Below are 18,726 nucleotides of genomic sequence, written 5' to 3' on the forward strand. Positions count from 1 at the left end.
TGCGCTGGGGGGCACTCTAGGATAGGGAATAAGTATAATTTACTATCCAACACCTTCCCTAGGGTCCACGGGGACTGGAGTTAGAATAGTAAATTATACTTACCACTATCCAGCACCTCAAAGCGCTATGCGTTGTAATGGTATGCGTTGTAATGGTCGCGTTGTAACGGTAGGTAGTTGTAATGGTATGCGTTGTAACATGGTACATCCGGTGCAGCATGTGCTATTGCTACAATCAATCCAAACGTTCTATATCTCCATTAGACCTATGACTATCGCATCACCTCTATGGAAAAAACATGGCAGTGATACCAAAGTGAATGCTTTTCTTTTCTGTTTACACTTTTGAATTTTATTTAATTGAGTTTATAAATATCTCTTGTTTATTCTGTAGGTCACAGAGGAAATTGTCATGCTCTATTAATGATGCATTATCATTACTAGGAAGCACTCAGTAATTACACACACCATGAATAAAGAATATGTAATTATGTTTCATTCTCTCACACAGCACTGGAAAGCATGGAGGGATATTATTACATAGACAATATCTCTGTGGAGGAATTTCAAGCTCAGATCAATGCAGCTTCCCTGGAAAAGGTCAAACAGTATAATCAGAAACTCAGGTATGTAAATCTGTATTTTAACACTCAACTACTCTTTTATCGGTCCTTTTAAAATGAACACTTTTTATTGTGCAAACTTGTTTTGACCATCTAAAATTTGATGTATTAGTTTGAAGGAAAGGTTAAATCAAAAAGCTTTTTAAGAACAAGTTTGAAATGCCTGGTAGAAAAATGCCAGGACACTGTCAGAATAACCACCCCAATATTATTGCATGCTTCTACAGAATGTAAACGGAAATGTCTACCTATTTTTCTGCTCCCACAAAGGGGGAGTGATAGCAGGTGGGAATTGAGAAGCCAGAGAACAGACCCTTCTTTGTCTAGCAGGCCTGATGATGCATCCTTAAAATTGCTGACTTTGCAGCCAAAACCTAAGGCAACGTGTTTGTAGGGCATTCAAGGAGCAGACATCAGTTTTGTAACAAAAGGAAAGAACACACGACCATAAAATAGTGCAGGAGTGAAAGGTGCTGTGTTGAACATAGGAATGTAAGAGGCCGTTTTTTTTTGGGTGTTATGCCCTCCCCCCCACAAAAATACATTTTCTGGTGAGTAGTTGGGTACAGGTGAGGTATGGTGAGGTCTCTGTCAGATTTCACCAGGAATATTTACATACAAACAGGCTAAAACGCACACACCCTCGGTCCCTCTCCGTTTTGAAAGTCATCAAAAATGTTGGTTATTTTACAAAATATTGTGTTTTCTCTCACCAAGTCCCCTACCAATCCACATTTGGTATCAATCCTTTGTACTGCCCCGTTAGTACCTCTCTAGCACCCTGCTTGTTGGACAATGTATTTTAACATTATAAGCCAGCGTTATTGTTGGAAGATCTTAAGCTCAAACCCCCCCCCCCGTCCCCCCGTCCCCCCAATTTTACTGACCAAGCTACAACCCTGGTAAGAGGGCACAATCGTGTGAAGTGTACGAGGACTTAGAGAGTTTTTCAAGTGATATTTTTTAATAGGGGATAAGGCTATTATTTATTGATAAAGTATGCTTGTTTTAATAGGCAACTTTTTAAGAGGAATTGCTTTTAATAGGCTTCTTTTAATAGGCATTTTTTTTAATGGACACTGCTTTTAATAGACTGCTTATAAGTGTTAATATTCTTCCAACAATACCACTTTTCTGTTGAGTCTGGAGCCATACTAATATTGTATTACAAGTTAGGCTGCCTGTAACATTAAGCCCTACACAAGAGATTAAATAAAATCAAATAAGTAAGCAACAGTGTACCACTTTGAAGGTCTACATTGATTTTTTTTAAGAGTCATTTTTATTTTAGTATTTTAAGTAGTACAAATCTTCATCATGTCATGTTATGACATATGTGCTATAGCAATATTGAGGATAGGCAGCATGAGTCAAGCATGCTATCAATAGTGTAAAATAACAACCACTAGTAGGTAAGCATGTAATAACAAACCTGATAATGTAGGGAAGAAATCCCACCCAGCAAACACTTTTATGAGAGAGTGGCACTGGTTTAGTAGTGGAAAATGCACAGAGTTATAAGGCCAACACAATTTAATTCAGTAAAACAGGAGGAGTGGAGGCAAAAGGTTTCGGGAAAAAACACTCCAAGTATGTCAGGTCTAACACAGCCCCCAATGTAAATATGACTGTGGTCATATTTACATTGGGTCAGTGGCAGTACCACTGAATCACTTGGGGCCTTATTACGAGTTACAACCTACTCACGCAGGCGGCCCGACCACTGACACCCCTGCCCACTCTATTAGGAGTGTGACGATTGGACCGCCACAGGACCGCCGCCACTGCCAGGATCCTGCAGCAGTGGCGGTGTGGATTGAAGGCCGAATCCGTGGCAGTGCCAATGCCGGCACCGCTGAGCTAATTATGACCTCCTTCCGACCAAACATTTCATGGCAGTGAGCGGAAAGGGGCTTCCAACAGAGCCCCCGGCCAAATATACCCATGCGAGTGGGAGCAAGGGGGCACAAGATCTACGCCGCCGCAAGTCCATGCTCCTGCGTACACTGTATGGCATGCATGATATGGGGCATACCACACAGTGCACATGACTTGGCAGCGGTCCAAAGGCGGAGGCATGACTGCTGGCTGTAATCATCAGCCAAAGCATGCTGCCGCCATGGGACTGCCGTCGCACTGCCTACCGCCCTAGATACTACTCAGAATCCATCGGGTGGGTGCACCACAAGCTTGGCAGTCCTCTTGTGGTCGCAGAGGTGGCGGTCCTACAGTAGGACTGCCAAACTCATTATCAGGCCCTTGGTGTAGCAGCTTTCTGACTTATGGTTATCTATCATGCACTGCATCATAAGGCGTGGGTTTTCCAGCAACTGTGGTGCCTTGTGGTGCAAGAGCCTGAGGCAGTGCAGGGATGCCAAATGGCCAATTGGATCCTAGTCTATTGGTGTCCAGTTTTCGATTATTAGATGTTCTACTAGTGTTTTTATTTGATTTTGTGTATGCCATCATTATTGACCATTTGGCTCTTTTTGACCACTTGTTTCATATGTGTTGAAATATCCTACAAACCGTGGCTGTGCTGGACTAAAGAGTTGTCTCTGTTAGTTTCAGGGTGGAGCTCACTAGCAGCTACAGTGAGATTTAGTGGCATCAAAACATTCTGATGCTCAGTGACCTCACTGACTTCACCATCACGCTGTCCCTAGCAGTGGTCTGTACTTAGATCTTAAGGCATGGTCAGTTGACCATGCTCTGACTTATAGGGTTGTCTCCTCCCCGCAGTGTCCTGCAACTTGATCTACTCAGAGGCATTCTTGCAATTTAGGGACACAAATACCAGCTCAGCCACCTGGCTGCAGCAACTTTCAGTTTATGGCCAGCAAGTATGCCGACTGGCATTGGGACTGCCAGTCCAATCAGCGTGCCTTGGGTGTGAACACCAGTGTCACTGTAGGTTGCATTGCGAGGGCGAGATTGGCAGTTCAGCCTTGCCACAGTTCTGGGAGGTGGCATCTATCGAGGTATTTGAGATTGAGCAGCCCTGACTCAGACTTGGAAGGCCAATAATATCAAATAATATTCAATGTCCGCATTTTAATCGCACATTGCTGTACAGTGTAATTATTTACCCGGTGCCCTTTTTGACTTTATTCTGTATTTGACTTTGGTCTGTTTTTATGTGTTGATATATGCGATCAACTCTGATGTTATGAAATTGGGTTGGGATTCATTTTAACATCGCAACCGAATAAATTAACAATTGAATTGTGTGGGTGTTTTTTCTTAGGTAAGAAATATCACTCATTCTTTTCCTAAGACTGCTTGCACTGTATTTGCAAAGACGCATAGAATGATGGATCATGTCAGGTAACAACAATACGCCCGCAGAAGGCAATGTGTAGTTGCCAACACAGGGAAAAGTGCACAAATGAAATACGATGTCAAGTACAAACTCATAAATAACACTTAATGCAAAACAGAAAAAACTCAAAGCAAGGCAAAATCACAGTAAATATTAAACCAGCCATCCAAACACGACTGTATGATTAACGGGCAAACAGTGCATACTTTTCAAATGTGAACCTTTCTTGTCTCTATTTTCCAACAAAAAATATAAATTATGTGTGATTTTACAAATCGGGTCTGCCTGTGAAAAACAACGAAATGATGAAGCAAGCAGAATCTCTTCTCTTCTCTGTGTGCTGAAAGCCTTATACTCTGCAGGTAGTCCGCATTCTGCGCCAAAAATATAATCTGAAAGAATAACTCGATCGAGAGCCTCATCCCCATCATTGATCGATTTGATAAGGGAGTAAAAACAGCTCAAGCATTGTGTGCATATACTTCATCTTTGATGATAGTTCGGCTTCGAGAGTGTTAGACCTGTCTGCCCTGTGAGAAGCCCTTCTACTAATTATTTATTTTGTACCCTTTTTGCCCCTCAAAACCTTTTCAATCTTTTTGTGTCCACTGGAATTTTTGTGGTGTTGGCAGGGGTTAGATGCTCTTTTGCCCTCATAGTTTTTACCTGAGGCCTAGGTGCCTTCCCTGACTAGAAGTGAGGGTTACACAAAATGGTGGTTTTCAACTGCCATAACTGCCAACCTCTGAGAAAGCCCCATAGGATAACATAGAGACCTTCCGGAACCTTCTGGACCCTACTGGACCCTGGGGGGTCAGTCTATAAAAGGGCAGGGGCCAGGTATCAATTTTGTGCAGTCCAGTGAGCTTGAGGAGAGAGGCAGTGGTGTGGGGAGGTGGACGCTCAAGAAGTAGTTAGTTTGTCAGAGAGATAGACAGCCTCTTCGTGAAGACGTTCCCCCTCTAGCCCCTGACAAAACCCTCTTGTTAGACTTTGTCATCTGAGGGAATCGGCCCGGCAACTGCTGTTGGCCCCTTGAGACCCTCTGACCCCTGCTTTCCTAGCTGCTGACTGGGGAAAAAAAACCCTCGCTAGATCACCTTACCGGTTGCTCAGAGGAAAAGACCGGAGCGAGTTGTGGCGCCCTGCGCTGACCGAGGAGCCTCTGGAGCGGAGGCGTGTGTCTGTGAAGGCGGTGCCGGGCTCGGCGCATGAGCAAGGGAGCACTGATCCTCGCGCAAGCTCAGTAGTGCGGCCATCCGTGGTGTGATCCGGAGAAGCGCTGAGCTCCGCGCAGGCCCAGGAGCAGTAAGCGGTTAACAGCGCGTGTGAGGCGGCGCTTGGCAGAGACGCTGCTCTCCCGCGCCTGTGCAGTGGCGCGAACGACGAGGGAGCGGCGAAAACAGCGCGGGTGACTGGATCACCTGCAGCCCCAGACCGGCCTCCCCTCGGTGCTGGCGTGAGTGCGCTGGACCCGTTGTCTGTGGGAGGAGCCACCGGGAGAAGAGAGCTGGAGGTCTGTTCCCGCAACCTGCTCAGAACAGCCCCAAGTAAGGTGGAGGAAGGGGGGAGATTGACGAGTGACTGGGGAATCAACCGAGAGGCCAGAAAGGAGTTCTCTCACGCCCGTGATCCCGGGAGTAACTGGAGGAGCTCTCTCACGCCCCCTGATTCCTTGAACACCTTTAAGACTAGCCCTGACAGAGTGGAGGAAGACTGTGTTGGAAAGTCTTCTGGGTTAGAAGTACAGAGGAATAAGTGTAGCAGGGAGACACCCCGGTTCTGGAGAAGTGAACTGAGATACTGGGGCTAATAAAGCTGTGGGTTGAGGTATAAAGTGGGATTCTCTTACAGAGGCGGAGGGGAAGAAGAATCTGCGACTTCACCCTGTGCTAACATATGAACAAGTTATAACGGAGCTGATTATAGTATTGCATCTGACAACTGAAAACTTGGGGTTACTCACCTATTGTGAGAAAGGTGTCACACAGTGGTTAGAAAGGTAACATCCCAGGGTCCTATGGCCTGGAAATTCCCATAGTAGTAGACTGGAGTGGGTTAAGTTTTAATGATTGGGATTGTTCTTTTGTGTAACCAGAAAACCTCTTCTTGTGTGGGCAATCTATTGCTGTAGGAGGTGCTAAATCTGAACGTTAAGAAAGTGCATCCTAGATCAATTCACTGTAAAAAGATCATTAAGCTACTAAACTGAGTTCTACTGATGTTACAGGATATGCGTGAGAAGAACGGGTAAAATTGTACAGTGTATTAATTTGTTAAACTACGGAGAAGAGAGAAAAGCTACCAAAGTATTTTTATATAACAGCTCATATTTTTTAAAATTGGTGTAGTGTCCTTATTTCTTTTAAGTGGTAGGATGTCTTGTTACTGAAGGGTGTGACGCAAACTTAGCACATGTACCTTGGAGTTAGGCCTGCCCACTTAGTGCCAAGCAACCCTATGTGACTGGGGGGTTCCCTAGGTCCAACAGAGAACAACTCTTTATTGCAGTGGTTTTTAAAAAGTGAGGAAGTTGTTTATAACTTCTAGGACAACTGGCATGGACTCCCTTCTAACCAGAGCGGAGATTAAACAAATGCTGTGCAGGTAAACAGTGTGCAGTGATGCGCTCGAGTATCGAATGTTGTGCCTATTCTTACTCACTGGTTGTCTTAACCCTCCCGTTGATGGGGCCCAGAATGTCCTGATGACGTTTTAGGGTACCACATTTACCACAAACAGGTTGGTGCAGGGTGTATTGTTAACTGCCTCTGCTCCAGGGAACACCATGCTTGGTGTCTCTGACTTCATGTGCTCCGGCCCTTTTCATGTTCTGCTCACCTTCCCCACTCAGTGACTGTACAAGGATTTTTCTAAAATAAATCTGTGCTTCTCAATTTTGCTCCTGCTTATGTTTACTCGAACCTCCACATTTTTGGGGATCTTTTCCTCCGAGTCCTTTTTTATTGTATCCTAGTTGCTTGTTCCATCACTTGAACCTCAGCGTGACTGTTCTCTCACCTTTATTGGATTCTGTTCCTGCGGTGCCTTTTATCTCTAAGCACCATTCTTCTCAAGGAGGCTGTTAAGCCACTGTGAAGGGTTCAAAGCTGTTCTTCCGCTATAGTTTGCAGCATGCATTCGGGGGACTTACCAGCTGTCTAATGGTTCACTTTATGTTCTTTTCACAGAATACTTAATACTTACTCGGGTTACTGGAATGCAGTAAATACGGTTTGTGCCACCAACTCCCTTCACAAGATTAAAGAGAAGCTCATGTTGTATGTAACTTTATATAAATAGTGCACATTGAAATAGTCATTTCTAATGCACTTCGTGGACGTGAAACCTTAATCGAGAGCTTCCCATGCATTTTTATGACATCTGTTTTCTATATTAAAGGAAGCTCCACCATCATTGGCTATTAAACCAAGAATCTTTCTTGTCAAAGTAGGAACCTCTGGTTATATGATGAAGCAGCATGGAGTTCAGTTTCACTTTCCCATAGAGGATGCTCATTAACTTTGTGTGAGATTCCGCCCGCTAGTGGGACAGATAGGTCTGCTGCAACAAGATTACTTTGTTGTACCTCAGTCAGCCCAGACCTATAAAACCGCAAGCTGGACATGCCATTCAATGGAGCATAACTGTTTGGACACCATGTGGTGACGCCTTCTACATCCTAAGGTAGAAACCGAAATGGGCATTTGGCTAAGTGCTTTACAGGCCTGCAGATGGCCCTTTTTGAGTGTTTGAGAGGACACAGCAAAGAACCCTTTCAGAACTACTGCCAGACATATGAACCATAAAAACATCAATGCTCCTATTAAAGAAGCTGAATCCATCCCCTTTCTGTATCCCATGTGCACATCCAGGTCACTACAAATGTTTTGTAGCAACACCAAAAAGAGAGAAGGTGGTCAATTAAGCACAGGGCCTTATACGGCAGTGGCTCTCTAGTAGCACCAGATGCCTCTTACCAAGTTCCTATACATACAGGAGGTAGAATCATTGCCTTCCTAACAGAGTAGTCCTCCATAACTTTGGACAAATCAGTTCTGCACATAATCTGTTACAGACATTCCATAGAGACAGACATTCCATGGAGTTTATGGGAAGGCCACCTTCTGCACCATCAAGGAGGGAAAAGAGCAAACGATTATTTCCATCCATGTTACGGAAAGGGGCCCTTGAGCACTTTGCCAAATTCAAGCACAAAAAGGTTTTCTACCTGAGGTTCTACATCCTAAAGAAGAAATCAATAACTTGGTGGTCCATATTAGATCTTTATACCTAATGAAATTCCTCCAGAAGCAGTTAGTGTGCTCAAAATATTGAAAAGACCATTGAAGATTTGTCAGAACGGAAGGAAATTATTGGATTTGCCTGGCTCGTGACCTGGATGAGTGCCTGCAGATGTGACATTGGGTAAAGCAGAGAAGTGTCTGAGGATGTAAGCAGTGTGAGTGTTCTGGTGGCTTCCACATAGATGTTAAAATAGTGAGAGCATGCAAGTGAGCTGCTGGTAGGGCGTTTTGGCAGGAATCCAGTCTTGCATGCCCAGCATGGGGGGGGGATACAGTAAGGAATACCTCCTTCTGGATAGCTCAGGAGGTGTCAGGTTACCCTCACAACCCAAGGGCAAGACATTGACAGTGACTTGGAAAGCTAACTCCATGCCACTGACAGTCCATCTTCAAATGCACAGGGAAGCCTGGACCCAATGATTCCTCAGTGGAAATGAGTGACCATGAATATCTGATAAAAACAGGTTAGTGTTAGATTCCTTACTTTAGAATATCCCCAGGCATCAGACTGGATCCAGAAAGTTTTGCGTAGTAGTACCCCTGCGCATCGGTAGGCGTCGTCTGCGGCTCCGCATCCATCGTCAGCGTCGTTGGCGCCGGGATGACGTCGTCGGAGTACTTAGACGCCACCCTTGTGCGCTGACGTCAGTTCTTCTTTTTTCCACGCCAGAAAGTGCAGATCCGGAAAAAGCAGTACTCCTTAGTCCCTTTTTGACTAACTTTTTCGATCTTTTTGATCCTGTTTCGAGTCGTAAGACTAACGGTGCTGGTAGGGATGCCTGGGTTCAAGCCCTGTGCCGATTGCAACCGACTGATGTCGGTTACCGACCCCCTTCGCCGGTGCCTGTATTGCCTTTGGGCCGACCATGACGACAAGTCGTGCCCCGACTGCCGGGCCTTGACGTCGAAGGCTAGGCAGGAGTGGTTCCGTAAGCGCCTCGAGCTCCGGCAGTTGGCCCGCGCCGTTCACGTTCCAGGCAAAGGAGGAGGTCGAAGGAATGATCGCGGGGCCACAATCATTGAAGCTCAGCGAGTCGACACCATTCGTCGGGCTCCAAGTCCTCAGGTAAGAGGCACAAGAAGTCGAAGAGATGACATCTCTCTTCCGACTCTCCCCCGGCGCTCGAGCGATGCAGCCGGGGGTTCGGACGACCCCGCCCACGCGGCTCCATTGGAGCGACAGGTGCTGCAGCCAGCTTCATACCCGCCGGTCCCTTGGTTGAACGCGACGCCGGAGGAGATCGATGCCTTCCTCATGGCCATGAGGTCGCTCTCTCCTCCTTCGGGTCCCGCTGTGGCGCCTTCGGCCCCCGCGGCCCCGACTGGGAGCCCAAGCAGGCCAGGTGCTTCGGCCCCGGCGCCGTCGACGACTCCGGTCCCGACGCCGCAGGGCCCCACCGGATCCGGGTCACCGCTGGTTGACCTTACGACCCCTCTGCCGGCGCCGACCCCCAGGGTGTCGCCCCCAATGCCGTCCCAGGACGACGTCGTCCCTGGTCCCTCCCTCGGTCCGGATCCGGCATTGAACCGGCGTCGCTCGACGCCTCATTCGACGCAGAGAGAAGAGCAGTTCTTCTATGATCCGGCCTCATCCTTTGAACCTGACTATCAGGAGATGGGTGGCGAGGGGGATTGGGAGGGGTCTGAGGACCCTCTGGCACGAGAGTGCCAGTCATTTCAGGACTGGGCAGTGGATCTAGGGAAGGCCAGTGGTTTGGACACTTTGCCCAACACTGGCTTTGTCTCCACTCCTACCATGGCTACGGAGGAGGGGGCTGCTTACAGCGTGGTGCTGACGAGGGCGGCCAAGACCTTGCGTCTTGAGCTCCCCATCACGGCTGTGAGTACTAACCTCCTCACCAAGATCCTTAAACTGCAGGCAAGCTCTTCGGAGCCTCTACTGCCATTTAATGAGGCCTTTACTGATATTCTGTTGGGCACTTGGTCCAGGCCCGCTACAGGTCCCCCTGTAGATCAGAACGTGGCTAGCCCCACCGCCCGGCACCGGGCGACCCTAGCTTCCTGTCCACCCACCCCACCCTGAGAGCCTGGTTATCCAGGCCTCTAACTCCCAGTCTGCATTCCCGACTGCACCACCTGATCCATTGGGAATCCAAAAGGTATGAGCAGTTCAGTAAGAAGCTGTTCTCACTTAGTCTGGGGTTGCGGTCGGTCAACACCGATTTCCTTTTGGGACGTTATACCCACTCTCGGTGGGACACGGTCGCGGACGTGCTGCCAGCTTGCCCGGAGGAGGCCCGGGTCAAACTCGCCCAAGCCCTTGCAGAAGGGCAAGATGCAGCACGGTACTCTATCCGATGTGGGCTGGATACCATGGACTCGCTGGGCAGGGCGATATCCACAACGGTAGAGGTTCGCCACCACGCCTGGCTGAGGTCCGCCAACTTTTCGGCTGATGCCCCGAATTCCCTCATGGACATGCCGTTTGATGGCCGTCGCCTTTTTGGTGACAAGAACTCCTGGGCTACGGCCAGCAACCTTCTGCCTTTAGCTCCTTTCGTGGCCAAGGAAAGGGCGCCCCCTCACGTCCTGCCAGCCACGGGCCGCAGACTAACATCCAGCGTGGCGGCAGACGTGGTAACCGCTGTGGCGGTGCCAGGGGTCAGTGGCGAGGCCAGTCCACATCCTCCTCCGCAGCATCCGCCTCAAAGCCTTCCTAGTCCGAGCTTTCAGGCCCATTCGACGCCAGTGGGAGGCAGGGTTCGCCATCACCTCCTCCACTGGCGCTCCATCACATCGGAAAGGTGGGTGCTGCAAATCGTCCGAAGGGGCTACTCTCTCCCCTTCGAGGCGACCCCTCCAGCCATGCCACCGCAGTACCACCGAGTGTCGGGGGATCACTTGCAACTTCTGCATGAGGAAGTCACGGCCCTCTTGGCCAAGGGGGCCATTGAGCGCGTTCCTGGGCCAGAAGTAGGGTGTGGTTGTTACTCCCACTACTTTCTGGTTCCCAAGAAGGGCAACGGCTTCCTCCGGAAAGAGAAGTTCAAGATGCTGACTTTGGCTCAGGTCTTAGCTGCCCTATACCCAGAAGACTGGATGGTAGCTTTGGACTTGCAGGACGCACATTTTCACATCCCCGTCCTGCCGGCCCACCGGCGTTACCTGCGGTTCACGGTAGGCCTTGAGCACTTCCAGTTTACTGTGCTCCCCTTCGGCCTTACCAGTGCCCCTCGGGTGTTCACGAAAGTGATGGCGGTGGTCACAGCCCATCTGCGCAGATTAGGGGTGTCAGTCTTCACCTATCTCGACGACTGGTTGTTGAAGGCGGGCTCGCCCCAGACAGTCGTCAGCCACCTCCAGACTATGGCTGACCTCCTGCACCTGCTAGGGTTCTCCATCAATGTGTCGAAGTCACACATGTGTCCCTCTCAGAAACTCCTCTTCATCAGAGCGATTCTGGACTCGGCGCAGTTTCGGGTTTATCCTCCCGAACAGCGGGTTCGGGATATTCAGTCTCTGATTCCGATCTTTCGGCCTTTATCCCGAGTCTTGGTCAGGTTGAAGCTGCGGCTTCTGGGGCTGATGGCCTCCTGCATCCTTCTGGTGCATCACACCAGGTGGTGGATGCAGGCTCTGCAGTTGGACCTGAAGTTTCAGTGGGTCCAGCATCAAGGCAACCTCTCCGACCACGTCCTGATCTCGGAGGGCACTGCGAGACAGTTGCAGTGGTGGCTCCCGGACCACGATTGGGTCAACGGCGGATCCCTCTCCCTACCCCAACCGGAGCACGTAGTGGTGACGGATGTGTCCCTCCTGGGCTGGGGGGGCCACATGGGAGAGGCAGAGATCAGAGGCCACTGGTCTCCGATGGAGTCCCGGCTCCATACCAACCGTATGAAGCTGCGGGCGATCCTACTTGCACTGAAGGCATTCCTTCCCTCTGTCCGGGGAAGTGTAGTGCAGGTGTTCATAGACAACACCACCGCCATGTGGTACTGCAACAAACAGGGCGGGGTGGGGTCGTCGACCCTTTGTCAGGAGGCTCTGCGCCTCTGGCAATGGGTGGTTCGACACCTGGCAGGTTCCCTGAACGCCAGGTCAGACAAAGACAGCCGCCGGTGCTTGATGGATCACGAATGGCGTCTGAACTCGGACGTGGCACAAGGCCTCTTTCAGCGATGGGGAGAGCCTTGGCTAGATCTATTCGCCACCGAAGAGAACGCACACTGTCATCAGTTCTGCGCGTTAGAATTTCCAAGGCGGCACTCGCTCGGAGACGCTTTTCGTCGCGAGTGGAGCTGCAGTCTATTGTACGCCTTTCTGCCTATACCACTTCTGCCCAGAGTGCTGAAGAAGATCAGGCGCGACCGGGCCCAAGCCATCCTTGTGGCTCCTGACTGGGCACGAAGATACTGGTATCCCGAGCTACTCAGCATGTCAGTCGATCCCCCGATTCATCTGCCTCTTCAGGAGGACCTTCTGTCGCAGCAGCAGGGGACGATCCTCCACCCGTACCTGTCCTGTCTCCACCTCCATGCGTCGCGATTGAGTGGCGACAGTTGAGGCCATTTGATTTGCCTCCTGAGGTCTGTGATGTGATTCTGGCAGCCAGGCATCCCTCCACAAAATCGGTATACGCCTGCAGGTGGAACTAATTTGTGGCATGGTGCACAGCAAAGGCTGTGGATCCCCTTTCTGCCCCCCTTTCAGAGGTTCTCCTCTTTCTTCTTTCTCTTGCCCAGCAGGGCTCTGCTCTGGGCACTATCAAGGGCTACCTCTCTGCCATTTCAGCCTTTTTAAGGCTACCTGATCAGCCTTCTCTTTTCAAGTCCCCTGTTGTAAATAGATTCTTGAAGGGCATCATTCACATGTTTCCTCCTGTTCCTTTCGCGATGCCTCAGAGGGACTTGAACCTTGTTCTTACTTATTTGATGTGCGCTCCTATCGAGCCACTTCACAATTGCCCTCTTCGTCTTCTCACTCTTAAGACTGCCTTCCTGGTTGCCATCACCTCTGCCAGAGTGAGCTCCAGGCTCTTTCTTCCAAACCTCCTTTCCTTTCTGTCCATCCGGACAAAGTTGTCTTGAGAACGCGTCCCTCTTTCCTGCCCAAGGTAGTCACAGCCTTCCACATTGGGCAGTCCATCACCTTGCCCACCTTCTTTCAGCCTCCGCATCCCTCGCAAGAGGAAGAGAGGCTCCACTGTCTGGACCCAAAACGTGCGCTCTCATTCTATCTGGACCGCACCCGCCAGTTCCGGTTGGACGACCAGCTCTTTGTTGGTAACGTGGGCGCTAAGAAGGGACGGGCGGTGCACAAACGGACCATCTCTCAGTAGGTCGTGTTGTGCATCAAGGTATGTTACTCTTTGGCTAAAAAGGAGCCTCCTGTTGGCGTGAGGGCCCATTCCACTCGGGCCAAGGCGGCTACTACTGCCCTGGGTCGGGGAGTCCCCTTGCAGGACATCTGTCAGGCAGCTACGTGGGCCTCGCTGCACACGTTCGCTAGACACTACTGCCTGGACAGCCAAGTCCGGAGAGATGGCTTTTTTGGCCGTTCTGTTCTCCAGGACTTTCTGGTGTGATCATTGGTTCGCAGACCCACCACTGGGGTTGGTATTGCTGGGGTATCTATTCTTAGGTAAGGAATCTAACACTAACCTGTTTCTTTCAGATGCAGAAGTTACTTACCTTATGTAACGATATATCTCTAATAAACAGTAGTTAATGTTAGATTCCTTACCGCCCCACCCATCCTCCCCGTTCTGCGAACCGATATCTAGGGTTAAGGTTCTTCCCTTTGAGGGCCCTATTTTCATGGCACCAGTGTCGGTTTTTATCATGGCTCTGCGTTCCTGGCGCGGAAAAGCTGTGTATAAGAACTGACGTCAGCGAGCAAGGGTGGTGTCTAAGTACTCCGACGACGTCATCCCGGCGCCAACGACGCCGACGACGGACGCGGAGCTGCAGTCGATGCCTACCGACGCGCAGGGGTACTGCTGCGCAAAACTTTCCGGATCCAGTCTGACGCCTGGGGATATTCTATGGTAAGGAATCTAACACTAACTACTGTTTCTTACAGATATATCGTTACCGAAGGTAAGTAACTTGTGCATTAGGGCACCAACTCCGGTGGATAAGACAGGGCACAAGTTTGATGCTGGTCCACCTACCAAGGGTTTGGATTTCCACCAGCTTTGCCCCAGAAAGTACAAACCATTAATTTCTTGCTTTGCGATTCTATGCATCCTTATCATGGGAAAGGTACGTCAACACTTCTAAGCAGAGTAGAAGTGTCACAGCCACTAGGAGAGGAAGATTCAACAGAGCAAATACCTCAATGCTTTGATTATTAGGGGGAAACTAGAGCCATAATGAGCAAGACTTCATATATTTTCCCTGGCTAACTGAAATATGTTTCTTACGTTTAAACCTGCCTACGTGTTGGGTTTTCTGTAGGCAGAACAATAATGACTTACAAGCTCCCTCTTTATCTGGAAAATGTCTGAATACAGACCGGAGTATGGCACCTAGCCGTCAAAGTGTGAACCTTGAATTGTGATAAAATGGTGCAAAAGTTGCTAACAGTCACAATTATGGCATAAGTTATGGATGAGTTGGAAACTTTTTACATGCCTGCATATACAAGTGTGTGAAATGTGAGCACAAAATATGTCCTACTCTATAAGCTAGGGTATGTTACTCCCTGTTAAAGCTAGCATCAGTAAGCATGGGCGAATTTTGTGAATCTCGCGTTCGGGAATTTTGCGGATTTGCGAACTCGCAATTCGCAAAATCCGTGAATTCTCGCGCATTTGCGGATTTTTTTTTTGTGTTCGCGCGGGTTTCTGCCAGTTCGCGAGGGTTTTGTACAATTTCGCAAACGCGAACTTACCTGTCGGGTCGCAAGTTTTGCGAACTTGTTGTTTCTACGTGTCCAGCCTGTTTGGGACACTCTTCTTCATCACTGCCACTCTCTGTCACCACTGCCACTCTCTGACTACTCATGCCACCCTCTGGCCCACCCATGCCACCCTCTGTTTCATCACAGCACCCTCTGGTTGTCCAGTCAGTGTACATTATTGTGGCAAAGCAAAGCACACCTTCCCTGCCTCAAGTGACCTGAATTAATTTGGGGCTGATTAATGTGTCACAGAATATTTTTTTAGCTGGCACCTGCTTCCTTAGTGCTTCCTGATTAGTGATCTTTTGCACTTGCTAAGTGCTTTCATTGTTGCAAAATTAGTTACAACACCTGCCCTGCCCCAACTGACAATAATGAATTAGGGGCTGATTAATGGATTTGAACTTCCAGCCTGGCTCCTGCTTGTCTCCCTTAGCTGTAATTCAGGACCTTTGTGGCATATGTGTAACTATTCTGAGGTTCAGAGCAGGGTCACATAATAGTTGCAAGTAGGCAACTGAACTCTAGAGGGGCCCCTCAGGAAGCACTACAGGAAATGGCTACTAATGATGAGCCTGAACTTTTGAACCTGGTAAGTAGTTTCAGTTTTGCTAAGATCGTATTTCTGCAACTTAGCGCTTATTCGCGGGGCGTGAAGTTGTACTGGGAAGCCGCGAACTCACGCGAACAGTGCGAGCAAGCCATAAAATCCGCTGCTCGCGGATTTGCGGATTTTGCGGGAGATTCGCGAATCTTGCGGATTGCGAATTTACCGAAAATCCGCAAAATCCGCGAGCGAAACGGATTTTCCGCCCATACTTAGTTCCAACATCTTACCAATTTCGGTGGATATCTACAAGGTGGGAAACCAGAGCTACATGGACATCAAGAAAAGTGGTGATTATTCATGGGTGACTATTCCTAGAGTCCTTCTGCAGAGGTAAAGAATCAAATCTATTCATGTCATTGAAGCCAGGAGGAATGCAAGTTTCCTAATTACCCTACTAGTGTTTTCTTTTAAGCGGAAGTTCCACACAACTCAGTTTTGAGTGTTGAATGTCCCTCAGGATAAAATTCCAGAATTTTCTAAACAAAAGCATGCTAAAGGCAAGTCTGTCTGCGCCCCTTCACTTTTCGGTTGCACACAGTACCAGCCATGCTTTATCCTTAAAACCTAGTGGACAGGTAAATACCTCCCTCGCTTCCGACAATACTAATTCTCCCCTTTCCATTCTTGGCATGTACAAACTGCTTACAGATGCAACCATCCCTCCTCCTAATTTAATATTGCCATCACACACTCGAATGCATCTCCATTGTATGTTGATCAGTGCACGATGGAGTAGTACATGGAACAGAAATAAATAATCTTATCATACTGGACCTCTGGAGTCTTACATCCTGATTTAGCTGTAGAATCGCTCTCAGGTTACAAGGCTCTTAATCTTCTCCCGTTTGGCAAAAGAGGCATAGACCTTGTGGCTATATTAAAAGAGATAATTTCACTCTCATGCTTCGACATAGGCTCTTTCCCAGAAGCTGAAATGCTCTGCCTCAAAATTTCTATATGCAGCTCCTTTGCCCTCACAATTATCCTGGCCTACCATCCAGCAGCGGCTGGCATAGGTACATGCAGTGAGGTGGGGTTGAGTGGGAGGGGGGTAAGTTGACAGATGGTGGAATAGGTATAATTCAATAAATAAAACCTATTCTGTCGTCTGTCGACTTCCCACCGCCTCACCGGGCTTACCTCTGCCAGCCGCCGCTGCTACTATCTACTTGGCCCAGTCACATATTTTGCAGTAATTTCATAGATTTTCTTTCACCTATCCCAATTAGGTAAGCTAATTGTATACTGTTGTGTGAATTTAATTTATTGGTTGATCAAACCCGACTTTTAGTGTCTCTCACAGCTCTTTCAAGAACATACACACCAGGTCAGTCATAAACCCGACCTCCTCTTTTCAACCCAGAACAAATTACACACTCTTCAGCGACTGCTAATCTGTTCTGACCAAGCTGTGATTTCTTGCATGTTGTGTTTCGCCTGGAATACAACACCTTACTCCACCCACCCAGCACCCCCTAAACCTACTTAATTAACATCCAAACTCCCATGGTGTAAAGTCACGGCTACCAATTACACTGCCACACTCATAAATTATTTCTAATTAGCGGAGTTCCTAGAAGAGTCAATTACCAACTACTTTATATGGGTCACCTAAGCTCTTTATTTTGTTGCATCATATAAAAGCCTAAGCAACAACAGTAAGAGACCCGCTGCTCCCTGGTTTATGGAAAATCTTAAATTAGTAAAATAGCTGAAAGGTTTTGCAAATCACATCTTGATACTTCTGGCCACACGTTACTTGAGCTAAAATATTATTTCAAGATTTTTTATAAACAGAAGCAATCCTTCTAAAACAATGTTCCTGGTGAATATGGTTCACACAGTGTTGGATATGGCCCATTCTGCAGGGTAACCCCAGATGTTTGCCTTACTCTGTTGAACTAATTTTTGTTGGCTGCTAGGACTCTGTGCAAATTTTCCCGGCTAAGCAGTAGTAAAGTGCTTGTGCTCTTCCATTAAATTATGGTAACATTGTCTTATGCCTGATTGGTACCTTTAAGTTACTTGCAAGGTCCTACTAAATGGTACTAAATGTACCCAGGACCTGTAAATTAAATGCTGCCAGAGGGCAGCAGCACTTGTGTCTCCCACTAAAGTAGCCCCTTGAAACATGTCTCAGGCCTGGCACTACAGCCTGCCGTGCAGTTTTAAACTACTGTTTGTTCCTGACAAAATATATCTTTTGCCAAGCCTAAACTCCAGGATGGCGGAGGAGGAGTTGCCCTGCCTTGATAACATTTTAAATGGCCGTGCCTGCAGCATACACAAAGGAACTTGACACAGGCCTGCCATTGCCATTGTCATCCTAGACGGGAGCCAACCCCAGGAGAAGGAAAAGAACTAACCAGAGCCAGTTTTGGGGGCACTTCAGGGAGTTCCTCCACACAGAGACTGACAACAGATATAAAAGTGGGACCTTCAGAACCTGTCATCAGAACACTTGTGGACCTGTGCAAGATTTAGAAGGACTGCTTTGCTGTCTGAATACAGAATATTGGACCTGCTTGCATTGAACCCAGACTTTCCAAAGTGGCTCCAGACATCCTTTTTGAGCAACAGGGACACAGGAAGTTTCCACAGTCATCCCTGCAACCAACCACGGCCGGCAGTGGGAATACCTGCAGGGCGGTGACGTGGGGAGGGAAGGGGCAGGGTGAGAGGTAGTAATGTATGGATTACGGAGTTTTACTGAAGTGCACTCAACTAAATTTGTTTTATTTATTTAAATGTTTACTTACCTGGGAAGCTCCGTAATCCATACATTACTACCCCCACCATGCCCCTCCCCCTCCCCACGTCATCACCCTGCATGTACTCCCACTGCCGGACGCGGCTGCCTGCAACTGCACAGTTGACCAGCACTAACTGGACCTGCCGGAAACCCGCTGCTGGCCTCTGTCAGAGTGAGTCCTGATTTCCAAGAGGTGCCCCTTAACTCCTGGAGCCTTTGCTTGCTTCAGTATGAACTCCTCCTGA

At 48.5% G+C, this 18,726-nt stretch overlaps 1 protein-coding gene across 2 annotated transcripts in view; it reads left to right on the forward strand.

Annotated features, from left to right (window-relative positions):
* Nucleotides 1-18,726, forward strand: part of PREX2 (phosphatidylinositol-3,4,5-trisphosphate dependent Rac exchange factor 2) — a 1,248,069-nt gene that overhangs the window by 919,120 nt on the left and 310,223 nt on the right. For both annotated transcript variants that reach the window (XM_086965847.1, XM_086965848.1), the window contains exon 35: nucleotides 512-626. In XM_086965847.1, the coding sequence (XP_086821973.1) occupies nucleotides 512-626 (115 nt within the window). The remainder of the gene's footprint in view (nucleotides 1-511; nucleotides 627-18,726) is intronic.

The sequence above is a fragment of the Lissotriton vulgaris genome, chromosome 4_1 (genome assembly GCF_964263255.1).
Source record: "Lissotriton vulgaris chromosome 4_1, aLisVul1.2, whole genome shotgun sequence".
Taxonomy (NCBI): domain Eukaryota; kingdom Metazoa; phylum Chordata; class Amphibia; order Caudata; family Salamandridae; genus Lissotriton; species Lissotriton vulgaris.